Source organism: Numida meleagris, unplaced genomic scaffold, assembly GCF_002078875.1.
Source record: "Numida meleagris isolate 19003 breed g44 Domestic line unplaced genomic scaffold, NumMel1.0 unplaced_Scaffold119, whole genome shotgun sequence".
Lineage (NCBI taxonomy): Eukaryota > Metazoa > Chordata > Aves > Galliformes > Numididae > Numida > Numida meleagris.
Window position 1 is genome coordinate 1,576,550 of NW_018362987.1, and position 23,191 is coordinate 1,599,740.

Below are 23,191 nucleotides of genomic sequence, written 5' to 3' on the forward strand. Positions count from 1 at the left end.
TGCTGTGTGGTTTACCTCCACTGGGATACTGCCTGTCCTCTGGTTTGTCAAAGTCCTGGGCTCTGGACTTTTTTTAACAGTGGAAAGTTCCATGGGTTAGTCGTGGATTTTCTGTGAAGCCATCAGGCGTGGTATTCACCCGATTAGTTTTACATCCCAGTGGGTTCCTGTGACTTTCTTCCCAACCTTCTTGGCATGTGCAGAGCAAATTGGCCCAGCACTGAGGACCTGAATGCGGAGCTGATTGGTTTTTGGCAGTACTGTTACTCTTCAGAGGTGATCCTATGGCTGCTAACTTGAGATGCCTGGAGTCCCAGTCCTCCTCTTGAGCCTTCCCCCTCCCTGAACGCACCCGCTGTTACAGGGCTGAGCAGGAGGCCTTTCCTCCACGGCAGTGAAGGAGGACAAATCCCACCTTTTGGGCAGAGGCAAGTGTTCAGAGAGACCTTTTTTCTCCCATGCCCTGCCTGTGTCTCCACGCCAAGCCGGCAAGGATCCCCATTGTGTGCTGGCTCCCTGTCTGGCTGCTGAGCCAATACCAATAGGGCGAATCCCAAAGAGTCACCCTGAGTTTATAAATAACCAGGCTTCAGGGAATCACAGATTTCCATCTCGGCTTGGCGTGAAGAGCCTTTTCGGTGTTGTGGGGCTGGTAGAAACGCGGAAGGAGCTGGAACGCTGCCTCCGTGGCATGCCTCGCTCTGACGGGACCATCCCTGCTGCTTGGTCTACGCGAAGCGCACGCCGGCACCTTATCCTCGTCTCCTCAGCCGCTGCCCCCGCGGGAGGCGGGCGGCCGTAGAGGAACGCCGCAGCGCCTTCCGAGCGCGTCGGACGCCGCGGCCGCTCCTCCTCCGCTCCCCGCCACGTCGGTGGCTGCAGCGGGAGGAGGAGACGGAGGAGGGCTCAGGTCGAGAGGGGCCGGCCCGGTGCCGAGCTACGTGTCGCGGGAGCCCTTATAGCCCGCTGCTGCCCGCCGGGCCCTGCCCTGTCACGCGCTGTCCGCCGCCCGCCAGCATGTCGAGCAGCCAGCAGACGGTAGGGCCGCGCTCCGCCGCGGGGCCGCTCCCTCGGGGCGCCGGGAGCTGCTGGGGCCACATCCCCGGCCGGCTTTCGGCATCCCCGCGGAGCCGGTGTTGTGGGGAGGGGGAAGAGGCTTGTTTCGGGGTGCGATGGCCCTGGGTGTCGGCGGCGTTGTGTTCTCGTGGCTGGATGGAGAGGGGCTTCCCGAGCGGTCCCTCTGTTCGCCCCCACGCCGGGTAGAAGAACGACCTTTATCAGCCACAGGCTGCGGCCGATCTTTGCACCCTGCTGTCAAAGGGATGCTGCCTGCCTGACAGCTGTGGGTGGGTTGCTGTGCACCGGCCTGCCCAGGGAGCAACAGAACAGGTCTCACTGATCCAAGGGCTTAGTGATGGATCCCTGTCAGCGATGTGGGCTGTCGGCAGCACAGTGCCGGTGCTCGGCCCCTCGGGCGGCTGAGGGGGCACCTGGGGTTGGCCGCCATAGCGCTGCTGTGGGAGGGCACTGGCACGTGTGGCATATGGGTGGTGTGGGTGAGATCACACCGTGCTCAGAGGGAGGGCTGTACTTTATCAGAGGTTTTGCTGAAAAATAGAGAGAAATGTGCACCTGCGGCTGGGTACCTCACTGTCATGGCTCAGGAGAGCTCGTGCATGGTGGTGAATCCAAGACAGGCCTGGGTGAAAAAGAGGCACGAGAAGCAAGCACTACATCACCTACCTGGCTGAGACCCCTCTCAGTACAGTCCCTCTTTTGCTCCTTCCCTAGCCTGCTTCTTTCCGTCCTCCTTTCCTATTAAAATCCCAGTTCCTACCACTTCTTCATCGTGTGGGTGATGCATTCATCTTCCTCCCACAGGCAGCGCTTGGTGAGGCTTTTCAGGTGCACTCCAGGGATGTTTCCAGCTTTATTCATTGCCTGCAGATACGTCAGAAATGGGTTTGGTAGGCGACACTGCTTGGCTGCCCGCTGTTGAAAGGTGCAGCAGTGCAGCTACAAGGTGAGCTGACCATGACATGACTGCACTCCCCATTTTGCACACTGAACATTCATAAGCCCGCTACTTAAAACACGTATTCCCCCTGCTTGGTGCATGGAATTTGAGGTTATTTTCACCTAGCAGCCATTTATTAATGTGAGGTTATGGTAAGATGCAAAGAAGAAAGTTTAGAATTTTTGATCTCTGCATGTGTTACCTTTAAAAATCACTAAAGCCCCTTTGCTCTGGATAAGACCCAGCACTTGATATGGGGAATCTTTCTGGTAACATGGAGACACTCCCTTCATTTCTGCCTGTGACACTGTGGGAGGCATGAAGTTCTTCCTGTGCCTGGTCTCCTTCAGTTCAAAGATCTCACTGACAGCAGGCAGTGCTTATTCCTGACCTCTTTCAGAGGTAACTTTTGGAGAGAAGAATGATCTTTAATGGTGACCTTAACACTCCTTATATAAGCCTCCTTTGTGCCTGTATGGTGAAATCTTACTCTCAGGAATAAGTGTACCTTAAAGTAATTTCAGTGAGTAATGTGGAGCTGTGGAACAGCCCTTGCTTATTGCACAGTGCAGCATTCATGGCTGAGTAGTTCTTTCAGTCCCTACGAAAGAGCAGCTTGTTCTCTCTCCACCTGTGGTGCCACTGGTATTTCCTCCGCTTGGTGCCTCTCTGTGCTGATCATTGTTCTTACAGCAAGCAGAAGGACACAGGCAGTGCAGTGTGCCCTGAGAGGCAGCCCCAGCCCACAGACATGGCTGTGTCCTTAGGGACTGTCCCCTTGCCAGGGCAACCAGCTGCACAGCTTACTCCTTCAACAAAACACGGTGTGTGGAAGGTGCAGCTCAAAATTCCTGATGGAATTGAGGTGTTTGGTAAGCATGCAGGAGACCTGTCTGAACCCAGCTGGGAGCATCACACATGGGACAAGGCAGTGCTGGGCAGAGGGCAGGCATCCAGGTTTCTCCTTGGATATCCTTACAGATGCTGTGGGCAGAATGAAAGCCCCTAGTGAAACCACCTTCTTTGGGGTAAGTGTTGCAGCCTTGTCATCTGTTGGCTCTGTGAGGGTGCCTCCAGCAGCTGAGTGATGTGGCACTTGGCATCCTTCAGCTTCATGGAGGACCTCTTTCAGTTGCCCAGCAGATGCCAAAACTGTAACTTCTGAAGGTTCAGTTTTGCTTGCACAGGGCTTACGTGTGCACAGTTGCAAGTTACAGATCCTGATTTAAAGGTAAATTAACATGTAAAAAAGATTTTGATATTTTTTCAGTTTACTTTAAAAAAAAAAAAAAGGAAAACCCACAAGATTAGATGACAGCACTGAGGAAATATGAAGAAGGGTTCATTTATTTGCCTAAAAAATGTTTCCATGTTGAAAAAAGTGCAGCCACAGGGCAGAGTTCAGATGGACTGTGGTATCACAAGCCGTGCAGTAATGTTTGTACAGCTTTATCATTCTGATTGTGAACCAATGTGAAATGAGCAAAAAGGGGTTGCAAAAGTTCGTTTGTCTGCTTATTTTTTACTGCCGCCTTAAATATAAAGTTTATATTAAGAGCAACTCTGCAGAGCTCATCCAGCAGATGCTGATGTTGGTGAAGTGGCACAGTTTGGCCTTGGTGCACCCATCAGGACTGGGTTTATGGCTGTGATGTGCTTTCTGAAACAGAGTCATTGCACCATGGTGGTAAACAGTGACCATTTTCTAATTGCTTGTCACGTGCTTAGGTTGTCTGATATTCCTTGCATTATTTTCTGTCACTTTTTTGCTTTCACTTTCCTTTGAAGATCAAGGAGATGTCATGAGATTGACTATCACAATATGCTCTTGTTTCAACTTTTACTGTTTCCTATAGCTCTCTCCCTATTTCTTTTTTAAGTCATTTGCTGTTGAATGTTCCCTTCCTGGTCTATTTCTCTTGTGCTGCCGTTTCAATAACTTGTGCTGTTTTGCAGGGCTGCCAGCATACCAGACACTAGCTGTGAACCGCACTCTGTCCTGAGAAAGCAGTGCTGTTCGTTTGGGGAAATTTCATTCAAGAAAGGACAGAAAAAGTTGCAGGCTCCCAGATATGAATGGCTCTTTCTTTCCATGGGAGGCTGAGTCACCCAGGGGTTGGGGAACAAAGTGATCAGTGTGGTACAGCCCTAGGAGCTGCGTGCTGGGGAAGGGCGGCTGTGCTTTTCTGTAGGGCAAGTGGTCCCTGTCTAAATGGCCCTACGAGGTTTGTTGTTTTCCTTCCCATAGGGTCAAGTGGTTCATTTGTTCTCCTGCTGCCTGACCGCTGAATCAATAGCATCCGGCCTCATCTGTTCTTTGGGCAACACCAGTGAAGTTGTGGAGAAGCTGCCAGCCAGTTACAGCCTGTGCCAAAACCCATCACTCAGGCATAGGTTTTCATCTGTATGCATCTTGGGCAGCTTCTGCAAGGGATTTCAGGCCACGCAGGGAAGAATTTTGAAGACCCCAAGCTATCCAAACATGTGCACTGCAGCTGCGAGTTAGATTTAGGTTGCAAGAATTTTGTTTTTCTTCAGGATTTTCAGGAGAATATTGGCATACTTGCATTTTGTACTGGGCTGATGTTGATCCTGGAGGGTGTCTTTAAAGAGTCTTTAAAAATGAAAAGACCTTTTCTATCTGAAATCAGGCATTTTAGATAAACTTGCAGCTGTACATGCCCACAAAAGATAAGGGGTTTAGGGCCTGTGTTAATACTTCTCTAATGATATCCTCTGCCTTGAACTTGTACTTTGATTGCTGTGCTTGTATGCTTTGGTACTTTAAAAGTCCTGTCAGAGAAATGTCATGTGATTCAGGTTATTAGTTATTACTTTACTGTTAGCATGAGTGTGGTGACTAACTAACTAACTAATCTCAGATTTACCTCTGAATCACAGCTGTGGGAAGTGAGAAATAGCACCTTAATGGCCTCGCAGCTTAGTCATTTTTAAGTGAAAATTTACTCAGAGTGTACCATTAGCAAAAGGAGGGAGGCAAAAAGAAGGAGGGCCAAAGGAACTCGGTTTGGATGTGTGTCATGAAACAGGATGCTAGAAAATTAGGATTTGCCCTTCAGGCTAGTTTTGCTGCCTGTTGTGCGTGCAACCTTCCATCCTCATGGCACGGTCCGGTTTTGTTTGCTTACAGCTTGGCAGAGTTACAGCTGTTGGTGTCAAAAGTTTTATCTGCTGAGTAGGTGCCAAAGCATGCTGGCCTGTTTGGAGAGCAGAGCTTTGGAGGGAAGACAGCCTAACTAGTCTCCTTTTCTTAGTGTGGCTTTTCTTTAGACATAGTGCTTTGGAGTTTGTTGAGGTTTTTTTGCCACCTGCTTGCTAGATTGCTCATCTTTGGAAAATGACCAGTTGAACCTGTGTTTCCAAGACTTTCTGACCTTGAGATCTTCACAGAATCTCTGGCAGAACAACATGTTTCCATTTTCAACTTTCCACTGTAGAGCAAAAACGTGTTGTGGATGGGAGGTCATTTTTCAGTCCTACCAGCCCTACTGATGAGATCATCTGTTTGTGCAGACCACGGGGGTGGGAAGAGAGGCAAACTTGATTTTAAGGGAGGTGAACATGGCTTGGGGGGTCAGTGTTGCACCCAAGGGAACGGCATGGAGCTGTGTCAGGGGATGGGCAGGTGGGGGTGAGGGAAAGGCTCTGCCCCAGAGGGCAGTGGGCATGGAACGGCCTGCCCAGGGCAAAGGGCACAGCCTTGAGTGCTGGAGCGGAGAAAGTGTTGGAACACTGCTCTCAGACACTGCTCTCTCTCAGGTTTGTGTTTGGAGTGGTTCTCTGTGGAGCCAGGGGTTGGTCTCAGTGATCCTTACAGATCCCTCCCAGCTCAGGGTGTTCTGTGATTACGTGCTTCTTGTAGCAGCTGTTTGGACTGGGTTATGCAGACAGGGCAGGAAGCCTTGATCCCAGAATCTTCAAACTGGAGAATACACACTCTGGAGCCTGGCTCATGCAGCTGATGGTGTAGGTGGCATGGTAAATGGTGTCCCAGTGAACACAAGCTGTCACCTGGCCAGCAGCAGTGCAGCAGGGATTTAGAGGTGCTGAGCATGGGAAAGACTGGTTTGGACACATCTACAGTCTCCAACAGCAGCTGGGTGTGGGGCCCATGGAAGATTTTACAGCTGAGGTATATGTCCTGGTGTGTCATCACAGCTCCCATCTGTTTGTGACCTGAGGTACTGGATGCTGCCTTGCAGCCTAACAGTGCTTCGTGAACCTAATCATCCTTGATTCTTTCCATGAATTTATCTAACGATTTTTTTTTTTCAAGTCAAATGATTTCTTGGCCTATCTGGCATCAAGTTCTATTGAACAGTGTCCTGTGTTGCAGTTCTCACTATTAGTGTCCCTCACTATTTGCACTTTGCAAATGTTCTGTTTTGAAATAGAAAATGTCACTCTGAAGTCAAGGACGTGCAGACTGGAAGACACCAGGTTGAGGACTGGGCCCCAAATGCGGTGTGGAGAGGTAGAGTTTGAGGCAACACCAAGCCCCCAGCAGTCCAGACTCACATCTGGGAACAGAGCCTTTGCTGTGGAGAAAATCATAGTCCTGATGTGTTTTATGTCATTTTGCACATCTGGGACTGGTGGTAGGTGCTGCTAAAGTGGTGGGAGTGCTCGGTCCTCTTTCAGCTGCAGCCCAGTGCCACTGTTCTGGGCCTTGTGGTCCCCAGGTTTAATCTTTTCAGTCCACTGCCTCGGAATCCTGTAGAGAAATGATGCAAGAAGATTAGTTCTTTTATGGCAATAAGTATTTTAAAGCCTGGTGAAGCTTGACATGCCTGCAGATGTTCTGCAGCTCCTACTGCTTATGAAATCACTAGAGCTTCTCAAAAGTCATGGGGCTCCTTTCCTGCAGGAATACAGCTGCTGTCTGTGGCAGCGTGGCTGGGCTGTAATGGACTCGGTTCTGCCCATGCAGGTTGGGGCTGGAAGGGAATCCTGCTTTCCTCATGGAAGATGGAGTTGGCATCTTACCCATGTGCTCTTGGCCTCTGGGTTCAAAACACCATTGCAAACTCTGTGAGAAGGGGTACAGAGCTGCAGTTCTGTGTCAGAGCAGTGCCATCAGTTCAGCTTTTGAACAATGATATGTCTAACTTATTTCTTGAGCTCTCAAACAGAAATGAGCTTGATGAAGGGGTACATTGCTCTGCCCTGTTGGCTCACAGTCCAAGCTGGTCACAAGCCTCAGCTTGTGCTCTGAGCAGCAGAGCCCGTATTTTTGATCGTGTGTCTTGTAGCCCAGTGGAGCTCAAGTGATAATCGCCTGATGCTGTATTGCAGGTTATTCTTTGCTTGCAGGAAATATCATCTGATGTGGGAATCCTGGCTGTCACCTACCCTGTGGTTGCGCATTTCCTTTCTTTGCAGATTACAATTTCTACAATTACAATCTCTACAATTATTAAATGGACATGCTCACTTGATATCTGTGGTGTGCCTGAAAACAATGGTATGGGCATGATTTATGTTCCCCTGTTTTGCAAGAGGACTGTGTTTTGCACTGGCTGTGGTCCCATGGGTCTGTCAGAAGTCTCAGCATCATCCAGAGCAGCCTCGTAGCACACTCGGGCATCAAAGGAAAGCAGTTCTCCTGCCATGTGAAACAGTATTTCCAACGTGCATATGAGCCAAACTGCTGAAATGGGTTCGTTTAGTGGACGAACATAAGTTTAGGGGAGAACACGTATGTATAAAAAGTAGGGAATCTGTGGAAGGGTTTCCTGTTCAGCATGTTATTTTTGCCAGCAGCTGTCAAGCTGCTCTGGCTGTGAAGTACTTGCTCGCCGTGCAGATGTCCCTTGTAATTTTTGGAAAGAAGTTGGGAATAGTTTTTATTTTACAACATCTATCCTGGCCTTGCAAATTAGTTGTGGAAATGTGTGAGCCCAGAGTGACTCACTAGTTTTAGTGGGTCGAGGAAATTAGATTAGTGACATCATCTGTCCAGAGATATTAAAAACTAAAAAAGCTGATATGAGTGGCTTCAGAGAGACAACTTCAATGCCCAACCCACCCCTTTGAAGTCATATTTTTATGAAATCAGAGCCTGATCGCAAGGTGAGAGGCACACGAGCTTGTATATAGAGCCTGGTTTTTTTTAGAGTTGTATAAAACCTGATTGTGTCCACCTCAAATGCACAGACTTATACTAGAAGAAGAGCGTTTTAGCAGCATTCAAAATTAGGGTCTTGCTAAGAGCTCAGAAATTCCTATGTGTTAAGAAAAGAGTACTTTGGCTAGCCCCACTTTGAAAACTGTGTGTGTTAGCAAAGTTTGGCATTTCAAAGCGTCTGTCTGTGAGCTGAAAGCCTGCTTGTTTCAGATAGCTGGGAGCTCTCTGCTGGGCTCCTGACGGTCTCTGTGTTACGTTCCTGGCAGGGAAAAGGCGCTGGCGCAGCCATGCTAAGACAAGCAAGCAGCAAAAGCAGAGCTTGCCAAGGGCCACACGTGGTCTGCTTGGGTTTGTGAGAGCACTGAAGGAGGAAGGGAGCCCAGTTCAGCAGCCTGCCTGGTGTGAGCAAACACTGGCACCCCCAGCAGGATATTTAGTGACCCTGCTCTGTGTTACTCAACTAAATCTTATCGTTTTGTAATATCTTTATCAGTGCCTAAAGCTAGTGCTCCATCCTACAAGTCCAACTCCATGCTGAGGCAGTGGGATCCTGCGACCTGAAGCGGGCAGAAATTTCCAGGGTAATGTTGGCTCTTCAGGGGCTTTCCCTGGGAAAGAATAGAGCCAGTTTTGAAATACTTAATGTCCTAGCCCTTCTGAGTGAGTTACACTGATATTTGGGAAAAGTCAGTAGGTTTAGGATTGCGAGAATTAAATCTGGACTTCAGAGACTCTGAGGTTTCTCCATCTTCCTTGATTCTGACTGTAAAGGTGAACCGTCTACAAGCAAAAGCCCTCTCTTCACGTTCTTCCTCCTTTTGCATATAATAGGTTTTCTTTTCTGCAGCAAATGACTTTCATACAGAAGGGTTTTCCCCTGTGGTGGAGATGGGCTCTTCTTGATGTCAAGGTACCCATTTTCAAGAGCAGCCATGGGAATTGCTCAGGGAGAAGAAATTTTTTGCTTAAGCAGGAGTCCCAGAATCGCAATTTTTATGCATTGTGCTCAACTAGCAAGGCAAAATATATATTTTTAGTAAGATAGCAGGATGTAGGAGAGGGTTTTAAAAGTAAGGTCTGTCTCTGTAGGCTTAAGAGAGTGTTTGACTTCAGACGTGATCTTGGTGCCTCTAGTTTGCTGGCTTGGTGCAAAGGTCCTGGGAGGAAGGTGAAAAGCAGAGCCTGCAGCAGTAAGCTCTGAAGCCACATGTTAATGTTTTTCCCCATTCCTGGGTGAGCTGAGCTGGTGGGTGGGCATTGAGATAATGCAGATGTGGCCAGAAATGGTCAAGGTGTCCTGTGCAGTTGATGTCAAGGACTGGGGTCGGTGTGACTCCTGCTGTTTCAGGCATGTGGAACTGGGGATATCTTGCCTCTTTAGCAGCGACATTGCTCATAACATAGAAGCAAAATTGGAGGGATCTAGTACCAGCAGGTAGGAGGGATCTGGAATTATAGTCACAGAATGGCTCGGGTTGGAAGAGACCTTGAAGCCCATCCAGTTCCAACCCCTGCTGTGAGCAGGAATACCACCCACATCTGGAATTGCTGCTGGGTTGCTTTCCCAAGCTCCAGAAGATGCTGGTGTGAAGAAAAAAACCTGTTCCAAGATGTGCATGGTGCAGATTTACAGCAGCGTCTACTTTAAACATAATAACCTCATGATGTCAGCCAGGTAGGAATGTGTTAGCACAGATGTTATCATGGTCCCTGTTGTGCTGGGTAGATAAGTGCTTTGCAGAGCCACATTGCAAGGAAATCAGCGTGCTGCTGGAGTTCCTGCTGAGACAGGCAGCAAAAGGGTGTAGAAAGGATATGTAGAGTGTGTGGGTTTCATTTCTCCATCTGAATTACCTGCCTCTTCTATTGTCATTTGCAGTTAAATTGCAGAACTGCTGCTCTGCATGCTGGAGCACTGGAGAGCTATGCAATTATCACTTAGGCATCATGCTGCATTGAGCAGCTTCTCTGCAGGGCTGAGGTATTGTGGGCTGGCATGGGGGCGAGTTTGGGCACTCACACCATGGTGCCAGACCTCTGTGAGGAGTAAAGCCGCAAAATTTACCTAAGTGCTTTGGGAGCAGGGATTATCTTGGTGGCTGTTACCTTCCACATGTGCTCATTTAGTCCTGCTTTGGGAGCCCCCTGGGGACAAGCGCAAATTAAACCATACTGGTGATGTCTCAGTTTGCAAGCTCCAAATGTCCAAAAAATTTAACATCCCCCCTGCAAAACAAACTAAAAACACACACACAAAAAAACCAATCCCACCTGCTTCTGAGAGTGGAGGCTTTGAGGAAGGGGCAGTGTGCTGCAATGCCCGTGGAATGTCTGCATGTTGGTCCTGTGTGCCCGCAAACAGTTGCAAGTGGAAAATTTCACCTCTGGTTTGCGAGCGTGAAAAGAGGCTGAAGCAGAATATAAATTGTGTGTGGAGTTTTGAGTCTAGCTGTTGACATCTCTGTGTCGGGAGTTTGATTTCTGCTGGGATGCTGGCCTCTGAGAGAGAGGAAAGGGAAGCAGGGTGTTCGCTTCTATTATGGGATAGTTTTCACTTACTTAGATTTTTAAGCAGACAGAGCCCTCTGTTGCCTGCAAAACACCAGGATTCCAGTCAGGCCTTCTGCCTTTGCTAAAGCATGCTAAAATGTTAATGACCCAGAAAGCAGAGGGAAAAAAAAAGGCTATTCTGCAAACATATTTAAAAGTGAACTTTTTTGTCTCCCATTCTTTTTTTTTTGTCTTGTCAAAAAACCGTCTTTGACACATAAAATATGATCACTTCCCTGCTGTGACTTCAGATGGAGAAATATTTATATAACACGATGCAAACTGTGGGAAAGCCCAGCCTCCCCTCCTCTGTAGCAAAGATTTGAAAAGGATGAACCTGCATCAAGCTGAATGCAGCTTGGGGAGAAAATATTTCTATTTGCTCCTGCTGGGTCTTTTCCTTTCCCATAACTGACACCAAGGGCAAATATTTTTCTCACTGTTTTGCCAGTTTTCTTCCCATTTTACCATGTTGGTTGCAGTATTTTCCTGTACAACAAAATTCTCAGCATTTGCTGCAATGGCTTGTGCTGATTTTCAGTGAATGTACATGTCTCTTCTGTCCTGGCTGAGATTTTCTGTTGCATGGAGTGCAGCAATGTAACAAAAGCATTTTGTTTCACTCTGTTTTCTTTAGGGATCAACCAATGTGGTTTACCAAGCCCATCACGTCAGCAGGAGTAAGCGAGGACAAGTCGTCGGTACCAGGGGTGGATTCCGAGGCTGCACTGTTTGGCTAACAGGTATTTTCATCTGCGTTGCTGCACACATGGGAGCTGCTTGGACAAATGAGGAGGATGGCTTGGAGGTGGTGGTTTGGGGTCTGCAGGCAACACCAGCCCTCCCTGTGAGCTGGAAATTGCAAAGTGATTGTATATAGGAACGCAGTGTCAGCAAAGAAAGGCGATTTCCCTGGCAGTGGCTGCCCCTTTATAAGGCTTTTATAAATTTCACAGCTGTTGTTGTGGCTTCCATTTTCTGGCTTCCTTGACTGAACACATGGAAAGCCCTGTAGGTTGCTCTTATGTTCCCAAGCTGAGGAAGCCTTGGCTCAAACTCACCTAGCCCCTGGCACAAAGCACGCCCAGGATTGTCCAGAACAACATTCAGAGATTTTCATCCTGGGTCATTGGAAAGTTCATGGGGGCACCTAGGTTTCCTGTGTTTCAAGAACCTTGTGAGCAGCAAAACAAGTTGGTCTTCTTGTCTGAAAAGGAAATACAGGCAGTGAATTGTGCCAAAAATGATTTCTTGCACAGCATTTCATGCACCTTCTGATGTATTGCATTTCTCCTCTCCTCTGCTTTGAAAAACAAACTCAAGATTTGGGGCCCAGGGAGCATTTATTTTTCTCTGCTGACATTTACACAACTCTCTTTTTTGACACTTGCCCAAATGTTTCTTTGCTTTTTAAGTATTGTTATTTTCTTTGACTGACGGAAGATGTTATGAGACATGAATGTAAGGGTTTGTAAAGCCATTTTGATTCACCACATCAATTTGTGTGCTGAACGCTGGAATAAAGCATATCTCTGTTTTGTTCTCTTCTTTAATCTTGGAAAGAAGGCCAGCATCTGATCTGTTTTAACACCTTTTCTGAAGCCAAAACATCCTATCCTAGGCAATTCCCTTCTTTCTTCTATCACTTAAGGACCCTGTATATGAAAAGTTTGAAGTTCTTTGACTGATGATTATTCTTTGAAGTATACCGTGGTCTCCTGACTTCCTATCTATTGACTTTTAAGAGACCATGTGGGAGGACATTATGAGGACTGTATAGATTAAATATGTGAGTGGACAGAACTGGGTTGGGATGCATCCACCTCACTAAGGATCGATGACTTTCTGCTGCTGACCCCCAGCCATCCTGTTCTTGAATCTCACTTTCAAACCAGAACCTCACTTTCCTGTCCGTGACAGGCCTTTCTGGAGCCGGTAAGACAACCATTGGCTTTGCTCTGGAAGAGTACTTGGTCTCTCATGGCATCCCCTGCTATTCTTTGGATGGCGATAATGTTCGGCATGGCTTGAATAAAAACCTAGGCTTCTCAGCCGGAGACCGTGAGGAGAATATCCGCCGCATCGCAGAGGTGGCCAGGTTGTTTGCTGATGCTGGGCTTGTCTGCATAACGAGCTTCATTTCTCCTTTTTCAAAGGTAAACTGTCTGCATCATATTCTGCTCTTTCCTGACCTGCTTTGATCTCATGAACGTTCCTAGGAAAGATGAGTTCATGTAGAGGACTTTCTATATATGCCACCAGATGCTTCTTTATCTTCTTCTCTATTCTTCTGTGCAATACCACTGGTGTACAAAACTAAACACCATCAGTACAGTTCGGAGTGCCATTCAACATAACATTTTTGCTTTCAATTGTATTCACAATTGGTTAAAAGCTGAGTGACATTTGAAATCTCATTGTGTAGGCTGCTACTATTACTTTCATAGAAGAAGCGTAAAATCAATAGCCTATCATAGTGCTATCTATATTCTATTCAAAGAAGTGATTGTGTTTTTGTGCTTCCTGACCATATGACATTATCAAGCCAACACAAACAGTTGCTTTTTTAACACAGGGCAGATAATTATTCACATCCCTGCTTAATGAAGAGGTCTTCTAAAGTAGCTTCAAAGAAAAGGGGGTAATGCGAATAAAAGCCCTTATTAAAATTTGTTTAAATTTAATAAATCTATACCAGAAAGTAATTTATCTCTGTCAAATTTCAGGAAACATCAGAGAGTAGGAGGGTGCTTATTGCAATGCAGACATGTACCATTTTCCCACCTTTCTTTTCACAGGATCGTCAAAATGCACGGAAAATTCATGAGGCAGCTGGGTTGCCTTTCTTTGAAATCTTTGTAGATGCTCCTCTAAATATTTGTGAAAGCAGAGATGTGAAGGGCCTATACAAAAAGGCAAGAGCCGGAGAGATCAAAGGTATGGAAGAATGAGCTCCTAATTTGCCTTTTGCTTTCCAGAGCTTCAGATAGCTAATCTTTGCAGCTCTGCCCATAGAAAATCTCAAGGTGAGTTAATAAAGGCTCTTTGTGGCACACAGGGGTATCCTGTCTCCCTAATCTTATTGTCACAAGTGTCACTTATAGTGCTGGGTATGCCTGAATGCTTGTTGGTTGCTTGTGTAGTGTGGACTCCAGGGCATGGAGTATTACATTAAATACGTTTGGTTTGGGTTTAATTGTCAATAGGATTCACAGGGATTGACTCAGAGTATGAGAAGCCTGAATCTCCTGAACTGGTGCTGAAGACAAACATTGCGTCAGTGTCTGAATGCATCCAGCAGGTTGTGGAGCTCCTGCAAACACAAGTAGGTTGCTTATTTTTATCACCACCACAGTTAGCTTGTAAATCTGACTTCACATGCTGGTTCTTGGTGCACATTTAAAAACCAGCATTACCATTGCTGTCTCTCTTTCAGAACATTGTGCCCTGTGCGTCAATTAAGGACGTTCTTGAGCTGTTTGTACCCAAAAATAAACTCGATGCTGCCCGAGCTGAAGCAAATGCACTGCCATCCGTGGAGATCACCAAGGTATCATCTTGTTTGAATGCTGTGCTGTAACTTAGTCATTTCACTGTTTGAAGGGCAGAAGCTTTGTTCAGTGCCCTGTTCGTAGAATCATAGAATGGTTTGGGTTGGGAAGAACCTAAAGCTCATCTGGTTCCATCCACTGCCACGAGCAGGGGCACCTCCCACTAGATCAGGCTGCTCTAGTCCCCTTCCAGGCTGGCCTTGAACACCTACATGGATGAGGCATCTGCAGCTTCTGTGGGCATCACCACCTGTCCCAGTGCCTCACCACTGTCCGAGTACAGAATTTCCTCCTAACATCTAATCTAAACCATCACACCGATGCCCAGCACCATTTTTTTCCCCTTAGGAACATCCTTTATTTAATGCAGTGAGACTGCTTTCACAGCAGAAGGGAGGGAAAAGCAGCATGACTTGGTGACAGAGAGCCATCTGGGTTTGTTTTGTAGCTGGATCTGCAGTGGGTGCAAGTGCTGAGCGAAGGCTGGGCCACGCCACTGAAGGGCTTCATGCGCGAGGCAGAGTACCTGCAGGTCATCCATTTTGGCACACTGCTGAACGGTACAGGTTCCACGCTTCGTGTTCACTCTGTGTATATCTGTATATAACATACATATGTATGACTCATACCATGCTTAGTTCTCCTGGGGTAAATGAAGATGCAGTCCTCAAACCAGGGGAGGCTGTCAGGCTGTTTCAAGTGGGAGCAGGGGGAGCTGCTCCTTGGAAATGAGGCCAGAGTCTGATTTTGCTTTTCTTTTTCCTATTTTTGTATTTTCCCATTACCTTACCCTGAAATAAATCAGATTTAGCTATTAATTAGCAACATGATAAGGGTCTTTTTGTCTCTGGAAGAGGCAAATATATTCACGCAGTGCAGGTCAATTCCTGAATCTGGTGTGGTAGATCTTTGTGTCCCATGTCTCAGATACAGATGTCATTGCCACGCACACAGTGCACACATTGGGTTTTAGACCCAGTAGGGGTCTCCAGCCTCAGGAGTTCAAGATCATGGTGCAGGATGCCCTGCGGGGAGTCTTGCCCCCTTCCTCAAGGACCCTGATACTGCCATGGTCACACAGGGCAGCAGTTTGGTGCTAGGTTCAGGCACTGCACATGACGTGCAAAGGTAGTTCTTAGCTCAGGACTGTCCGCACTTGACAGAGCGGGGTCTGCAGGTGGTCATCTGGAGTGGTTCTCACATTTTTTGCAGCTTTTTGAGGAGTAAATCTATGTTGAAGTTTTCAATGAGCCTCTTTGATTCTGCAAACTGTAACGGGTGCCTATGAGTGTTAATTATCTTAATTATGTTTGTGTTCTCCCAGGAAAGAATCTCTCTGTAGCTGGTATGTATATAACTATCCTTAGGTTATATGGAAATCACTACAATTAGAGTTTCTGCTATAATTTTTTTTGCTATTTAAATTATTAAGACTGGACACAACCACACCTTGTTTATGATTCAGCTGTTTGCCCTGTGTCCTACTGACCAGTCCTCACAAAAATCCCAGTAATTTTGTAATTATTCACCTCCACTGGAGTGATTTTTATTAGCATTTTGCATTTGGAAATGGAGCATGGAGATCCTCAGCTTCAGCATTGTTTGTAGGTTTCATAATCCAGCTTTTTCCATGCTGACTTTATTGACTGATCACTGATTAGTTATATATAAAATAGATTTAATGCTTATATTTAATTAATATTTAAAGATTAACATATTTAATAAGATTATTCAAATAACTTCACATATTTGATTGGTTGATTGGTTCACATGTGACAATAGTTACGGGTACCCAATTACTCATGAAAGTACTTGAAAATTGCTGCCTGTCAAATGAATGATACCTGGTCATAAATTAAAGCAAATGGAAGCATCTTAATAAAGATTAAACAAAATAGTCAAAATCCTCCAGTTAAGACTCTCAGGTGCCCAACATGATTTCTGTGAGATCCAAGCAAAGTGAATCAGTGATTTATGATCTCTTTATTCTTGTTCATGAATGGCAACCCTTGGGAGAGACTGATCTCAGTGTGCTAATGCTGGCGTGTCTGAGGAGAAGGGGTCTGAGTGGAGGTTGTTGTCCCGGAGGAGGATACAGAAGCTATAGCCATGGCTATGATCACTAAGAACATTTAAACCATGCAGAGACTTTAAAACAGCTGACTGGAAAAGGACAAATATTTCTGGGAGAAAAAGAGAACAAGGAGATACTCCAGGTGTCCTTGGGACATCTCTGACACTGAGACAAGGAGCTTTCTTTGCCCACTAATGTTGGCATTTGTTAACAGCACAAAACAAAAATTGGGCAATGAATAAACTCATGTGACTGATGCTGAGTCCCTGAGATAGTGGTAGAAAATTTGGCCTTCCTCTTCAACAAGCGAATTTGTGCCTCTGATTGCCTCAGTGCACCCCAGCCTCTCCCACCAACCCCCAGTAGTCCATCCCAAGTGCCAAGGGGATGCTGCTTTAGGTCTTTGGATGACGCTGACATCCACCCTTCTCTTTGCAGACGGTGTTGTCAACTTGAGCATCCCCATTGTGCTGCCAGTCTCAGGGCAGGACAAGCAGCGGCTGGAGGGCTGTGGGGCGCTGGCGCTCAGCTATGCAGGGTGCAGGGTGGCGATCCTCAAGGACCCCGAGTACTTCGAGCACAGGAAGGAGGAGCGCTGTGCCCGCATCTGGGGCACCACCTGTGCCAAGCACCCACACGTCAAGGTGGGTTGGTCTCATCCCTCCTGCTGCTGGAAACCTGGGCAGGGTCAGAGGTGTGCACAGGAGAGCCAAACCTTTTCAGGGTTTCCACGTTGTTAGCTCTCCAAGCCTAGCTCCTCATGGAGAGCCACCACTTCCCAAGCATGCAGGAGGGCTGAATGTTTAGGGTTACATGCTGCTTAGCAAGAGCATCAGTCAGGTAATAAAGGATTGAAAGGGAGAGTGATCACCCTGCTAAGGAGCTGCTGCATTCATTTCCTCATCTTTACCAATATACCAACATCCAAATGGTTTTAGCACAGCCAACAGCTCAAAGACTTCCTGCACCTGGGGGTGTGATGATTTCATAGAATCATAGAATCATTAAGGTTGGAAAAGACCACTAAGATCATCTAGTCCACCAACAGCCCATTACCACCATGCGCACTAAACAAGCCATGTCACTCAGTACCACATCTACCCTTTCCTTGAGAACCTCCAGGGTTGGTGACTCCACCACCTCCCTGGGCAGCCTGTTCCGATGCCTGACCATTCCTTCTGAAAAGAGTGATGCTGCCAAACACTGACACTGCAGACCCCTGGCTCATGCTCCTTTTAGCTACAGGTTTCTCCTCAATTTGTCTGTCTCGTACTGGCAGTCAGCAGAGGGGTTGTTCTTTATAGTTCATGAGTTCCCATCTTTCCCATCGTGATGTAGCGAGGGACTGTTCCAGGTTACGCCAAGTGACTTGAACTTCAAAGGCCAAAGCAATGCTAATTATTTTCCTCTAACTTAAAACACCTCCGTTAATTATTTAGCAGCAGTTGCTCTCTTGAAACAGTCCTCTTTTTATTTTAGTTGTGAAAGTTTAATGATGCCATCGATGGTAGGAAAAACAGCTGTGACAGTACATTAAGGCAAATTTGAGGATTTCATACAAAGCCTTGTGGTGCAGTCCTAGTCAGCACAGGGTAACGGAGTCAGAAGCCTCATTACTGCAGCTAAAGGAGATTTCGTTAAATCGCGGGGCTGTGCACTCCCAAAGCAGTGCCCCAGGTGGGAAATAGCATTTCTGGTGCTGGATGGAATGGAGGGTGGATGACACGGTGGTGTTACCATCACCAGAGTGCTGCTCACAGTGGGAAGGCTTTGCAGGAGCAAAGGCTGAGATGAAGGAAGGGCTGTGCCACAGCTTCTTGGCCCCTGAGCTGCAGAGGGGAGCCCAGCATGCAGCTGGATGTGGTGGTGTGGCTGCTGGTGCCCTGCTTGGTGTCATCGTGCTGCTTGTGACATTCAGTTTGCTGTGCCTGTTTTGGTGGTAGTTTTGACCTACAGTACGAAGAGAGAGAAAGGAGGATCGCTCCGCAAGAAGAACCATGCCTAATGTGTTTCAGAGGAGGCTGGGAAATGAGAGAGGGGGCTTTTTGCTATCCTGATAATACACATGTGTAATTCACAGATGGTGATGGAGAGTGGAGACTGGCTGGTAGGGGGAGACCTTGTTGTGCTGGGAAAGATCTGTTGGAATGATGGCCTGGACCAGTACCGCCTGACACCGCTTGAGCTCAAGCAGAAGTTCATAGAAATGAACGCTGGTGAGTGCCCTGGGTTAGCGCCAATGACACTGCTCCCCTTGCCAGGAATTCTCACCATCAGTGCTGTTATTTTGTATTTGCGACTGGGTCATACTTCATGCAGTATCATCAGAGCCCCACAATAGAGCACAGACCTTTTGTGGCCTGCAGCTGTGTCATTTCAGACCGGAGCATTTCAGGGAAATGTTTCTAAGTAGGGTCTGCCTAAGGGGGTAGGCTGAGAGGTAGGAAGTATTGTATGCCCTAAGGTCAGCCGCTTCCTTGTGAATTCCAGTTTCTGAGCACCAGACGTGTCTGTGCGAACAGCTCTGGCATGAGCTAAGAAGCATTTCTGCAAAGTGCAGTTGTACGTGGAACAGCCAAATCCAAGAGCTCCATTCTGTAGCTCTGGCATTGTAATCAGAGCTGTAAATCTTCTGTTACACCTGATGGCTCTGGCTCCTTCTCACATCTGCCACCCCAGACATGGCCTTTGTAGTGTTCCTGCAGGATCAACACATGAGGACTAATTAGGTTTCGTGTCCTGAGTATGATGTTAACCCTTTCTACCCTTTCCTGCCACACTGTGTGGTGCCACAGCATCACAGCAGCAGACGCCAGCCCCCTCAACACTCATTTCATTGCCGTGTTCAGAGGGGAAGAGGGTGTTGGCCTTTGTGAAGGTGACATTGTGAGGTCATGGAGGTGACAGATCACTTAAAGAGCCAGGAAACTCCTCAGGGATTTGGATTTGTGTCCAGTGCCAACCAAAAACAAGGCAGAATTGCTGATCGGACTAAAATCAGCCCCAAAGGAAGGATGTGCAATGAAAATAAACTTGGCAGAGCAATCCAGAGGCGCTGTACATGTGTATTTAAGGTCTGTTTCTTGTGAAGATAGGACAGCAGATCTGTGCCTGTCTCCTGACTGTGTCAAAATATACGGAGTGGTTAAATAAAGCAGAGCAGAGTGAAGCTCAGCACAGGCCTGTGACCCTCTCACTTTCCTTTTTCAGATGCTGTCTTTGCATTCCAGCTGCGCAACCCCGTGCACAACGGGCATGCCCTGCTCATGCAGGATACGCGGCGCCAGCTCTTGCAGAGGGGCTACAAAAACCCTGTGCTTCTCCTGCACCCCCTGGGTGGGTGGACCAAGGATGATGACGTTCCACTGGAGTGGCGGATGAAGCAGCACGCGGCGGTGCTTGAGGAGCATGTCCTGGACCCCAAATCCACTGTCGTTGCCATCTTCCCCTCTCCCATGCTCTATGCCGGCCCCACAGAGGTAAGGTAGCTGATGGATGCTTGCTGATGGGCCCTGTGTTTGTGCATTCAAATAGCAAATTGCATCCTCTGTTCACTGTCGCACTGGAAGAAAATTGGTTCCCATCCTGGTGTTTCCCATGGACATACCTGTCTGCAGAAAAGCTGAGATTTTGCCCCAGGTCCACGCAGTGGGAGATGAGTCTGTACGTGCTGACTGGCTGTGAGAAGTGGTGTGGCTGCTGACACCTCCACCGTCCTTCCCTGCTGCACGCGAGGTCAGGCTGGCCAGGAGCTCCTTGCAGTCAGGGCTGTTGGGCTCAGCACTCCCCATCTCTCCTTCCCAGGTGCAGTGGCACTGCCGGGCTCGCATGATCGCTGGTGCCAATTTCTACATCGTGGGGCGCGATCCTGCAGGCATGCCTCACCCTGAGACCAAGAAGGACCTGTATGAGCCCACACAAGGAGGGAAGGTCCTCAGCATGGCACCAGGCCTGACATCGGTGGAGATCATCCCCTTCCGCGTGGCAGCTTACAACAAAGTGAAGCGAGCTATGGACTTTTATGAACCAAAAAGGTAATGTGAGCACCGCTGTCTTCTTTTCTTTAGCCTATGCAGCTGCTGGGGAGGCATTTCACCCCAACTGCAGCTTGTTTGGAGAAAGCAGCTCCCTCATGGGACCGTGCTGCTGCTGATAGGAACCTCAGCACGGGATGGGATGCTGCCAGTGCCTGCTGCTGGCAGGGAGGTGGCACCAGGAGCTTGCAGCTGCATTCCTGGCATGGCAGAAGAGCTGCACCAGGACACCTTAGGCCACTTGGCTGACCTCAGCCCATCTCTGTTTTGCTGTAGGCATGATGATTTTGACTTCATCTCGGGAACACGCATGAGGAAGCTTGCTCGCGAAGGGGAAAACCCACCAGATGGCTTCATGGCCCCCAAAGCTTGGAAGGTGCTAACTGAGTACTACCAGTCACTGGAAAAAAAGAATTAATACTACTTCTCCTCCTAGAAATACTTGTATTAAGAGTGAGTGATGATTGATTGATTCCCTGTGATAGAGATCAGCTACATAGCATTTTCACTATTCTGACTAGTGGGACTTTCCTGCCTGGATCAGAGTGGTTTTTAATAATCAGAAATACTTTGAAATGAGTCCTCCTCCCCTCAGAGCTGGAGGACGGCAGTCAGCCCTTTGCTTCCAGCTTGGTGCAGCTCTGGGACGCCTGGTGCAGTGTTGGATGGGGCCAGCTGGCTCCTTTGGTGCTGCTGGGGCAAATCTGTGCACCTGCATGAAGCAGAAGCAATGAAATGTCCTTCCTTTACCCATCGCCCAGCACTGCCCCAACAGAGGGAGTAAGGAGTAGTTGCTGCTGGCCCTCAGTGCTTGGATCCAGTTGCTGCTCTTGAGATCGTGCCTTAGACAACATTTGCTAACAGTGGGACTTCTTATAAGCAGCCTCATTGCTGAGTCAGTGCCTCACTGTTCTTTTCTTCCTTTCTTCCTCCTGCTTGCACCCTCCAGTCAAAAAAAAAACTGGGTTCAATCGTGGTGCTCTAAGCTCACTTCCCATGAGGACACTGGGACTGGCCCGGTGCTCACAGCCCAGTGAGCGCCGGGAGTGGCTGTCCAGGGGCATTACGCAGCCAGGGAGATCGCTGAGAAGATGCTGAGCACACAGGATGGTGCGAAGTGCCGAGCTGGGGCTGCCTCTGCCTGGTGGAATGTTTCTGCAGCACAACTCTGGTTTTCTCCTGCCATGGACTTTGCCATCACACCTCGTGCCTTCCCTCTGACTCGTGCTGCGATGGTGTTGTGGGAGGGTGAGCAGAGGGCTCCACCCAGCACCTTCCCTAGCCACCGTGCTCAGATGGGAGGTTTTAGGGGGCAGCAGAGGGAAGGCAGCCAGGTTTTCTGGCCTTTGCACATGTGCGCTTCAGTCAGTTCCCCAGGGCGACTCAGCATGGGTTTCACAGGAATCGCTGTGCCTTCTTTTAATTACAAATGGATCCAGGCTCAGCAAGAAAAGCCCTGGTTCTGCTGGTAACTGCACATCAAACAACGCTGCAAGCTCAAGACCAGTTTTGCTGTGGCCATGGTGCAGTATCCAAGACTACATATGCATCTGGGAATATTTTTGTAAGAAGTGTTTTATTTTTCACTTGTCACCTGATGTTGGGTTTTTTTGTAATCTTTTTATGTATTCAAAGGGAAGAACAAAAAGCCGTGTTATACCTCAATGTAATGCTGTAATGACCACGGCAGTAGCCGAGAGCACACTAGCACCAGTACCTTCCACACACAGGCCCTCTGGCAGGGACCTGGAAGACAAAAGCAGGACTCCAATTTATAATTGCAGCGTTTGCCATTTTGAAGAAGCATCTAGAGCTGTTGCCTTTCATCCCAAAAGAATCAAGCAGTGCAAGAGAATGTACTTAATCCAAATGGTCACAGCAAAACACAGATGTATCATTCTTTTAAAATAGTGTAGTATACCGATTACCTCTGATCAAAATAAAGTATGTGGACTACTTTTTTTTATAGTGTATTTATTAAAGACATGAGACTGGAATGTGTAACTCAACTGATGCATCTCATGATTTAATATATTCTGACCTTGATACTCTGAGAGACTCACTTTTAGTGCAAATAAATATTTATACGTCTAAACTAACGCTTGCATTGTGATTGTTGGCTTATTTAGAGTCAGCCGAGGTGCATTCAGCAGCACTGAGAGCTGCGCTGCCTGCCGCTCCCGGACCCCAAACATCGCTCCCTCTGGATGAGTTTCTCACACACCAGAGTGGGTTTCCTGTCTCCAAACTGCACTCAAATAAGGCTGTAAAGCAGCAGCATTTGCAGAGTTGAGACACACCTGTAAAGGTTATGCACTTGCATGAATCCTGCAGCATCCCCAGGCTCCCTAGCAAGCTGCAGGGAAGGACCCCCATGGCCTAGAGGAGTCCTTGGGGAAGTGAGAATGGCTCAGCTGCAGGAACTGTCCCGCAGGCAATTGTAGAACAGCCCATGTGCCCCCCCCTGCTTCTCGTAGCCCTGCAGGATGCATTATGGGCACATGGTAAAGGCGGGATGAGGCAGCATGCCAACAGCCCCATGGCTGGGGACACATGGACAGGACTGTGGCACTCAGCTGTGCACAGGTTTCATGTTTAACCTCACACTCAGTCTGACTATAAACCAGTATTAAACCGCTCCCTCCCAAGTAGCATGCACTCTGAAGAAGGAAGGAACGCAGCTGAACAGACAGAGCAGCTTGAGCTCTGCTTCTGGTGCATGCATAACCCAGGCTTCCAGAGAAACCACCAGGACTGATTTTAAAGCTGAGATTTTGCAGCTCATCCCCCACTGCAGAGGAGTGGGCAGCTCCCTGG

The 23,191-nt window shown here is 47.8% G+C and overlaps 1 protein-coding gene across 4 annotated transcripts; it reads left to right on the top strand.

Annotated features, from left to right (window-relative positions):
• Window positions 1-619: 619 nt before the first annotated feature.
• PAPSS2 (3'-phosphoadenosine 5'-phosphosulfate synthase 2) lies at window positions 620-22,473 on the top strand. 4 transcript variants are annotated; one of them, XM_021381865.1, is made up of 14 exons: window positions 620-1,038; window positions 11,353-11,458; window positions 12,636-12,871; window positions 13,514-13,652; window positions 13,922-14,040; window positions 14,152-14,265; window positions 14,715-14,826; window positions 15,591-15,611; window positions 16,779-16,984; window positions 18,421-18,556; window positions 19,551-19,819; window positions 20,145-20,374; window positions 20,651-20,827; window positions 21,324-22,473. In XM_021381865.1, the coding sequence occupies exons 1-13, from the start codon at window positions 1,018-1,020 to the stop codon at window positions 20,790-20,792; spliced, it is 1,851 nt and encodes a 616-aa protein (XP_021237540.1). In that variant the 5' UTR covers window positions 620-1,017; the 3' UTR covers window positions 20,793-20,827; window positions 21,324-22,473. The 4 variants fall into 4 exon arrangements, with proteins under 4 accessions (XP_021237540.1, XP_021237538.1, XP_021237541.1 ...); XM_021381863.1 differs by having other exon boundaries at window positions 622-1,038; window positions 20,651-22,473; XM_021381867.1 differs by lacking the exon at window positions 620-1,038 and adding an exon at window positions 2,144-3,045 and having other exon boundaries at window positions 20,651-22,473.
• Window positions 22,474-23,191: the final 718 nt, after the last annotated feature.

Bases quoted from the DNA above. Each gene is read 5' to 3' on its own strand.
- PAPSS2 (XM_021381867.1), top strand. From the start codon at position 2,872: ATGGAATTGAGGTGTTTGGTAAGCATGCAGGAGACCTGTCTGAACCCA. The intron at 14,266-14,714 runs GTATCATCTTGT...TTTGTTTTGTAG, and splicing joins CATCCGTGGAGATCACCAAG to CTGGATCTGCAGTGGGTGCA. The intron at 14,827-15,590 runs GTACAGGTTCCA...GTGTTCTCCCAG, and splicing joins TTTTGGCACACTGCTGAACG to GAAAGAATCTCTCTGTAGCT.